Source organism: Austrofundulus limnaeus, unplaced genomic scaffold (genome assembly GCF_001266775.1).
Source record: "Austrofundulus limnaeus strain Quisiro unplaced genomic scaffold, Austrofundulus_limnaeus-1.0 Scaffold0, whole genome shotgun sequence".
NCBI lineage: Eukaryota > Metazoa > Chordata > Actinopteri > Cyprinodontiformes > Rivulidae > Austrofundulus > Austrofundulus limnaeus.
In genome coordinates, this window is record NW_013952402.1 from 10,828,601 (window position 1) to 10,838,110 (window position 9,510).

Sequence of the window (9,510 nt, forward strand, 5' to 3'; positions counted from 1 at the left end):
TAATAATAATAATAATAATTCTCATTTGTGCTATATTGACATTTAGGGCTGCATCCCTTAATATGTTCTGTCATACAATATGTCAGGATACATCTCTAGCTTTTTAACTAAACTGAGAAAGGTTTGAGATGGATTCAAGATGACAGCAGAAGCTTTTCAGGGTTAACGTTTCACCAACAAATCAGTCCAGTGAAAAACAGTGCCAATTTGTGAATTGAGTTTTTTGTTAGGGTTAGGGTTAGGGTTAGTTATGTACTGGGGSTTTAGGGTAAGGGTCAGGGTTAAGCTACAGAGTTTTTGATGGTAAAAAAAAAATACATAGCGCACAGCAATTTTACCAAAACACCATTCTTCAGGAGCTTTTGTTGTTCCCATTCCTGTATAATTTCTACGTTATTAAAATATATCTGTTATTAAGAGCTGCTTTTGTAATTTTCGATTACATTAAGGGTTTTCACTAAAAAACTGAAACGTTCAAGGGCCTTTTTTGAATGAGCAGGAGGCATTTCTGTGAACTGTTTTAGGTCTCAAAAAGCCTTGAACTAGTAGGTTTTGACATCACGTGGAGGCATCTGATTATGTTGGCATAATATACACTAAAATGAATGGGTGTTGACATGTGATGTGTTTAGAAAAAAGAAAAGGGAGCAGGGCACATGCTACGAGCTCCTGGAGATTGTGAGCAGACGGGTTGCAGAAAGTTGACTCTTGGAATTTTGCTGTACATTCCAGAGTATAAAGCAAATGTTCTGAAATTGTGATCTGTCACACCTTTACACTTTTCGAACCTCAAAGCAAACAGAATATAATTTTCTACRTAAAAATACAACAATGCCATTTTAAGAAATACTTTTTAGAGAAATTACATTTCTCTGCAAATTAAATAGGCCAAGCAGCAGCAAAAAAATAAAAATAAAAAAGAAGTCGATATACTGAAGTTGCAACCAAAGTGTATATTAAATGCAATTACTGTATTTGATTGCTGAAAGTAGTTCAACATCACAGTATGAGGCATGTGCAAATTACAGCCAAACAGACAGATTTATGATGTGCTGGATTGTCAGATACCATTTAAAACACATTCCACTCACAACATTTTGAAGCTAACGTAAGTGATTTCTCTTATGACTGTTAGGAATTGGTAAGGACTAAAGTTACCAAAACATGTCTTAAAAGCTTGTTGTAGTTATGCACCATCTTGCTGCCCAATTTGAATGTGAAGGCTTGACTAAAATATGCAAATAGACAGAAGGTAAATCAACTTCTGTTTCTATGAAGTGAGGCACTTGACAAACAATGATAGATTGTTTGATAGCATCATTTTTTAAGAGTCTGTTGCAACTACATTGTTTGAGAGATGCATGGGCATTTTCAGGTGATGAAGCACTTCTTCTTAATTACTGAAAACAAAAGGCTCACCCTCTTGGACTGTGAATTTCCCTAATTGAAATGCACAATGAGAGGAGCCCACATGAAAAGGAAGTAGTCCTCCTGGCTGATTATTGAACGAACATGTTCTTTACTGTAATATTTGCCTGACAGAGGTAGTAAAGGTAACCAATACATAACCAGGAAGTGAAAATCAATCAATCAATTCWTTTTAAAATGCTTATATGAGATGTCCTGATGCATCTCAGTAATCCAGGTAAAAAATCAAAAAGAAATAAATTGTATAGGTCTTCTGGACGGGTTCTTCTCTAATGAAACGTTTCGTCTCTCCTCCAAGAGACTTCTTCAGTCTGAGAGTTTCAGGCAAAATTCAGGCTTTTAAGCCCTGCCTCCATGTGACTGATACTCACATCACACGGCTATCGTTGACAACTAATTAACACTTGTTGTTAAATACTGGCAATAGCCACGCTGTAGGAGGGGGACAACTGAAAACGGAGGCCTCCACTTCTGTGGATGGATGGATGAATGATGGACCTCCGTCCATCATTAAACAGAGGTGGAGGCCTCCGTTTTCAGTTGTCCCCCTCCTACAGCGCGGCTATTGCCAGTATCACTCCACCCCCTGTTAACAATAAGTGTTAATTAGGTGTCAACRATAGCCATGTGATGTGAGTATCAGTCACATGGAGGCAGGGCTTAAAAGCCTGAATTTTGCCTGAAACTCTCAGACTGAAGAAGTCTCTTGGAGGAGAGACGAAACGTTTCATTAGAGAAGAACCCGTCCAGAAGACCTATACAATTTTTTTCTTTTTGATTTTTGTTTGGCCAGCCCGACCACAGTTGGCTTGGACTTGTTCAACCCCAGCTTTGGTTGTGTTTGCTTTAAGCAGTGAGCAACCTTGATGTCAGCGGGCATCATCATATTAAAATGTGAAAATCTTCTTGTTTTATTTATTTATTTATTTATTTATTTATTTATTTATTTATTTATTTATTTGAGGCACAACAATGAACTACACTAAACTTGAAGGAAAACTCCAAAAGGCTTTACTCGGCCATCCAGCTGTGATGCTGAAAACCAGAGGCAAATCAACAGAGAACGGTAAGCAAGCTAATGGTAATGTTAGGTTGTTGTTGCTTGGTAGTTTTCTACAGTTGTGTTTAAACTTGTGTGGAAAAAACGTCACAGTCGTTGCAAACAATTGACACCCCCGGCCAGTGAACCAAGCGACGTGCAACAGTAGCTGACAACAAATTGGGCCCGGCAGGTCAGCACTAATAGAACCATGGGTCACAAGGGCTAATTCAAACATGGTTCAGTTTAGGTTAGGGTTAGTTGTGTACTGGGGATTTAGGGTATTGGTCAGAGTTAAATCACAGAGTTGTTGTTGGTAAAAACACGCACAGCAATTTTACTAAAACATCATTGTTGAGGCGTTTTTATTATGTCTATTCCTTATGACCTTTCTGAGCTAAATGGCTCTTAACTCTCTGGCACTCTTAACACTTAGACCAGACCACAAAGAACAATGGCTCTTCGGTGGCCCAGATGTGGTTTGCCAGGGATGGTCCATGCAGGGGCCTGCACCACTTATAGCAAACCAAAACAGTGTCAGTCGTGGCATGTCATTTTTAAAACAGAGTCATTATTACTTGCCATGCCAGCAGTGCCAGCCTGACACCAGATCTGGCCCATACCTGTCTGCTGTGTGGGTTGAATATTTAATCACTCCAGTGGGTTCAAAGTCTTTCTCAAGGACTTTTTCTAGAAGAACATGTTMAAAAGACAAGGGCTGGCCACCCTGAGGAAACTCATATCCACCATGTGACCATAAGTTGAAATACGGACTAATAAATTGAGAGCTTTGGCTTTCATGTCGGCTCCATTTTCATCACAACAGATCAGATTTGCTGAAATGAGTTTCTGCCGTAGATGACTGAGCTCAGCCACAGAGACAATGTAAGAAGTGTCGTACGCCAGGGGGAAGTTCAGAATCGACCCTCTGCTTTTCTGCGTTGGAAGGAAGTTAGCTGACGTGATTCAGGCATCTGATAAGAATGTCTTCTTGCCATCTCCGTTTGGATTGGCAAGTGAAAAAATAAGAAAGAAATTTTAAGCATAATCACATTTTTAGGCAACACAACACTGGGGCTAATGAACTTTGTCCAACGGTCCCATTGTGTTGGTTTCTTCAAAGTGAAACTTGAAATGCAAACATCTTCAATTGCTGCTAAAACCCAGTGTTTTATGTAACTTTGTGAAACTGTCTCCTTTACTAAGAACATTCGTAGAATTTAGATAATTTGCTCATGTTTTAAACATCTTGTCAGAATCTCATTATTCTTGACAGATGCTGAACTGTTAGTTTAAATTGTGTCCAYATGTTCCTTTTAAAATCATTCATATGTGAAATAATAAGTTTTCACATAGTAAATTAACATGTAAAACACAAATTTGTACACTTATTTTGTGAATTTGTGGCATTTTCAATTTTATTTAATTCCACATTGTCTCATGATGTGAAAACTGTGGTGACTACGTTATTCTTCTGTTAGGGAGGTGCTTTTCTTTTTTTTATATTTCTTCTTTTTCAGGTAATTTTGTTTTATTCTGCTATTTTTTGTATAATMTTTTTTTATCATTTCTGTATAGCTATTTCTTTTTTTATTTAATGTATTTTACAGCACTTGAGCATTGACCTTTTTCAGATAATGTTGTGCATGTTCACTGTCAGGATTTTGTGATGCATGGTGRTCTATTCAATACTTCTTTCATCCATTATCTTCACACGCTTCTTCCTTTCTGGGTCGCAGGGGTCACTGGTGCCCATTTTTCAGCTGTCTGTGTGAAAGATGGGGTACGCCCTGGACAGGTTGCAAGTCCATCACAGGGACATGTAGAGACAAATGAGACAAACAACCATTTATACGCGCACTCACCCTTGGGACAATTAACCAATTAGCCTAACATGCATGTTTTTAGTCTGTGGGAGGAAACTGGAGTACCAAGAGTAAACCCACACATGCGCAGGGAAAACATGCGAACCAGTTCAGGATTTAAATCTGCAACCTTCTCTCTGAGAGGCGACAGCTCTACCAACTGAATCATCGTRCAGTCATGCCTATTTCCAGTTCTTTGAAATTCAGTTAGTCTAAATAATGTTTATATCTAATTGCAACAGWCCACAATGAGGAAATTTTGTTATCACAACATAAAATATTAATAAAAAATTTAAAAGTATAAATAAAGTAGATAGAAAAGCAGGTGTAAAGGACCGAAAAGACTACAGTTCAACAATCAACACCAGAAATAGCTATAAATCGGTGCCACATTTTACGCATTTCAGTAAAAAGGTCACTTAGCTACACTGCTAAATGTCAAAACTTTGTGTTGTGATGTGATTGGACAATAATTAATTAACTATCAAATATAATATGTAGGCTGCAAAATCCTGGTTATGTTCATCATGTCACAATACAGACTGACTGTTGCAGTGCAGAACATAATGAAGAGTTTGAAACCTGCATAAAATCTTTAATAACATTATGATTACTGATTTTGCATAAAGTAGCAGCAGTTTTGATCCTTGTCCTATTCATAATGCTTCTTAGAATCAAGTTGCAAATCTGCATGCATGCAACAAGTCTGGAATGATGAAGAAATGTATTCTAAAACTAAATGTATAACTTACAAATATTACATCATGTAGCTTTTTACAGACTGTGCAACTGAAAACCAAAGTGAAAGCTTTGGTTTTCAGTKGGTTACCGCTCCTTTAATTGTTTAATGGGATTAATTATTCTGTGAGAAAGCAGAGCGACTGAGCTCTGTTGCTTTTTCACAGGCCAGAGATGCCTGGCGGGGGAATCCTATAGATTTTCTGCACGGGAGTGCTTAGGGGTTGTTGGATTAGTGTTAGAAGAGGCTCTCTTTTTAAGGAAAAAAAACTTGTTAGCATCTTAATCCACAGACTCACTTTAAAGTACAAAAAGAGCAAGGCCAAAAAAAATGTTAAATACAAGACAGGATGTAGTTTTTCATTCATCAAGACTTGAGCCTAAAGAARAGCGTGTGTTGGGAGAAAATGTGTTGGTGGTCTGCAGCAATGACAGCCTTGCATGTGCATACACACATGGATACACACTTTTAAGCCCCTAACCCTTTCCCTCCCCCCAACAGCCTTCTAATTGGACTAAGGGGGAAGAAAGAAAAAAGGGGTGGTGGTGGGGGTGCTATTGGGGGTAGAAGCATGAATGCGACAAAAAAACAAAATCCTGGGATGTGAGATGAACTAGTGTGGATCTCCATTTGAGAGAGATTTCTGTTTCCTCTGTTGCCAAACTCGTCATTCACGGATAATTTATTAGCAAGAAGAAGCACARCTAAAACTTATATTACCCACCCATCTATTTCTATACCCCCTTCGTGTCACTCAGGGTCATAGGTGGCATTTTTGTTGGAGGGTTTCCCAGCTGTCACAGAGCGGAAGGCTTGTGATGGACGTGTCAACAGTCCGTCACAAAACCCAATGCTGACACAACCATTCACTCTCTCACAGTCAATTTAGAATCACCAATTAACCAAACGAGCAGTTTTGTATCCGTGAGAGAAAAACGTCGTTATTGCAGAAGTTTATCAGAGAAAAGGGGGGAAACTCTGCATAAAGGCTCCGACTGAGAATCAAACCAGCAACCTTTTAACTGTGAGGCTACAGCACTAATCACCACACCACTGTGTGTTTTGTTATATTATATTGTATGATGTTATATTATGTTATATTATATTATATTATATTATATTATATTATATTATATTATTTGTCTAAAACTCCAGTAGAAATACTATAAAACATTTTGTATATTTTGTATTTAAGTTCTCCAAATGTCACTAATTATCATACGTCGTCACAGTTTAAGCATTTGTCTGAATTTTATTTCCCAAAACTTTTWATTTTTATTTTATTTTATTTGTACCCCAAACACACACGTTCTTTACTGTGTGTGTTTGACAGATTTAGGTCTGCTGAGGGTCTCTCAGAGATGTTGGTGTCATAAACATTTCATGAGGTTAAAATTTTATAGCTTATTGGAACATTTCAAATCAGCCTCAACAACTGTACAGATTGGATTTGCACAGATAATTAAAGTATTGTGTCCACAGAGTTTACATTTAGATTAATAAATGGGTGCAATAATGATAAAGTGGATTCAGATATATATTTTTTTTTCTAATATGAAGTTGGTCTGAATTCAACATTCCAACGTTTTGATCATGGAATGAAACCAAGAGTTTGTTTCACTGTTTTGTGATAATTTGTGAACCTGAATTAACATAAAAAATAATAAAAACAAGTTTTTGTATTGGAGCCAATCTGCAGTAAATTTTGTAATTATCGCTGTAATGTTTTCTGTCTGCTGGTGCTTCACTACGTTCCGTTTGACTCCTTTAAGCTAAATATATTTTCTCTCTGTAGTGAAAAGTTTTAATTCTGATTTCCCTCCGGTGCAGGCGATCGAACCACTTTAAGAGCAAACATATCAGGCTGGTTTATAAAGAGGTATAACAGTCATAAATTTTATCATAACTTCATTAGCAACACGTATGAAATAAAAAAACACAGTTGTCTTTGTCTGTAGCCATATACATAATATATATGCACATTTTTTAACCACACATTTCACAAATTTCAAGATATTTCACAACAACAGCACCAAAGAGCGTTAAATTGATTCCTCAAACCCCCCACTAATACATTCATTCATTCATTTCCAAATATACTAATAATCTATTAATTACAGAGGTAAATAATTTACAATAAAATAACAAGTTTAAGGTACAATTCAGTATTTCATACGTTAATGCCATTCATTCTTCTCATCTGCCTAAACCTTTTGTGAAGGCTGTGGGTTTAGATTATTTTTTATTTTATTTTTTTAAAAGGTCATTATATTGTTTCATCAACTGAAAACTCTGTYACTGCAATGTGTTCATCCAATTAAATTGCTTACTTATGCTGAAAAGGTCTTTTATTCTTTCTCTTTTTGTCCCTCAGCAGTTCTTTTGTAGTGCCAGCATGAAAAAAAGTAATAAATAAAAATAACAAAAAATAAAAAATACACCAAATTTCTGAGAATTCACAGTGGTATTAAAAGCACAGACAAAAAGTAAATGGAAAAAAAAACAAACAACAAACAAAACAGACTGAAAAAAATAATAAAAACTGGGGTACTGCATCTTGAAGACAAAAAATACCACAAAGTGAAGATTTTCATCAAATCTTCACCAAACCATAAAGCGAACAAACAACACCGAACAATTCAACTATCAAACTGGATGACAAGACTGTTTTTTTTTTTTTTCAGTTTTTTTTTCTGGGTTCTGTTTTGGTTTGGTCTGAACTGAAACAGATTTTACATGTGAAACATGTGTTTGTACGCTGAGATGCGGTGAACCAAAGCACTAGGTTTGGAGCTGACGTTGGCCTTGCAGCGACCTTCACACACAGAGGCACCTTTTTTTTTCCCCTCTCCGCCTCCATCAAGAAATCAGCCTCTCTCGTTCATTCGGAACGCCGCATTTTACGTTTGAAACGCACTGATTTATCTGATTGGAATCCCACAAACTGATGCTCAGGTGTTTTACATCTACTCACTGCGGAGCCGTGCGTTTACCCAACACAATCGACAGCTAAAACACAGTTCAGTAAAGGGGGATCGTCACTTTCCCGTCAAATTCCTGCCACCAGGCTGAGACTATCCTGCTGTACATGAAGTAGAGCTGCTTCTGCAGCGATGGAGCTTCTTTGTCTTTTAGCAGCTGTACTCTATGATCACATGTGGTTAATCATTAAAACACAAAGTCTGACAAAAACCCCTATTAATGCCATCATTTGTCGTTCTAATTCTTTGTTATAAAAGTCCTGTGGTAACATTTTGTGCAAAATCCATCCACCACCACTCTATGTGTTAGATAAGCCTGTGATGGCCTTTGTTTTTGTTTGTTTTTTTCTTGTTCAAGGCGCCAGATGTGCAGGAATATGTACGCTGTTACAGAACGTGACACCAACAGATGACAGACACTTGGCAAAACCAAACAAAGACAGTAACAACAAAGAAAACAACTCAAACGCATCCAGAGGCAACAGGAATCCGTACTAGGAATTTAAAAAATAAAAATGACAGTCATTCCAAAACTTTCTTGTCCATGGATTCTTTGCCATTGGTCCGTGAGTAAGGCTCAAAGGCGGAGGAGCTCAGGTACCGTGCAGAAAGTTCCTGCAGGTTGCCAGCCAGCGAGCCAGCCATGGAGAGAGGGTTAGATGAAATACGGGTGGCGACGCCGCTGAGTATGGACGGCATGGGGAAGCTGAAAAGGCCGTGAGCGGCCGGTGAGCTCTGCAGGCCCGCCACTGTCCCTGAGCTGGTGACGGCGGGCAGCGGAGGGCTGCCGCCCGCCGTGCTGCCGCTGCCTCCGCTGTTGCCGCCGCTGCCGCCGTTGCCGGACATGGCCATGGAGGGAGGGCGCAGGGCCGTGCCCAGGGTGCCCCCGCCGCAGTGCGGCAGGAGGCCCGGCAGGCCCGGGGGCGTCAGCAGCCGCCCCTGCTCCAGAAGTCTGAGGACGCTACAGGTCGCCGCCGTTTCCGACACCACGGAACGCAACTCCGAGTCCTTCCCTTGGTCCTTCTTCTGCTTGGTACGGCGGTTCTGGAACCAGACTTTGACCTGGAGAAGGAAACGAGAACAGATCCTCAGAAAGCCACATTTGTTTGACAATAATACACACATTTGTGCCACACAGTGCAATATCACCAAGGTGCTCTGAGCTTTCATATTCATCCTGCTGCAGATTGAATTGTACAATCTGATCGTCTCAATACAGAGAGATAATTGGACCATGAAGTTCACAACAGTTTATCTTTACAGAGAGAATGATGTCTCTTTGCAAACACTTTTGTTGGCAAATAAAAATCAGGGAACTGTCTGCCTTTTTCCCATCAATCCCAACACGCCCCCTCATTAATGTATGGAGCTATATATGGAGGGGAGTTTACACAAACAAACAAACAAACACACACACACACACACACACACACACACACACACACACACACACACACA

General features: G+C 38.9%; 1 protein-coding gene across 2 annotated transcripts in view; it reads right to left on the reverse strand.

The window, feature by feature from the left end:
* Positions 1–6,939: 6,939 nt before the first annotated feature.
* vax1 (ventral anterior homeobox 1) overlaps positions 6,940–9,510 on the reverse strand; it is an 8,231-nt gene continuing 5,660 nt past the window's right edge. For both annotated transcript variants that reach the window (XM_014002893.1, XM_014002886.1), the window contains one exon: positions 6,940–9,114. In XM_014002893.1, the coding sequence (XP_013858347.1) occupies positions 8,575–9,114 (540 nt within the window). In that variant the 3' untranslated portion in view covers positions 6,940–8,574. The remainder of the gene's footprint in view (positions 9,115–9,510) is intronic.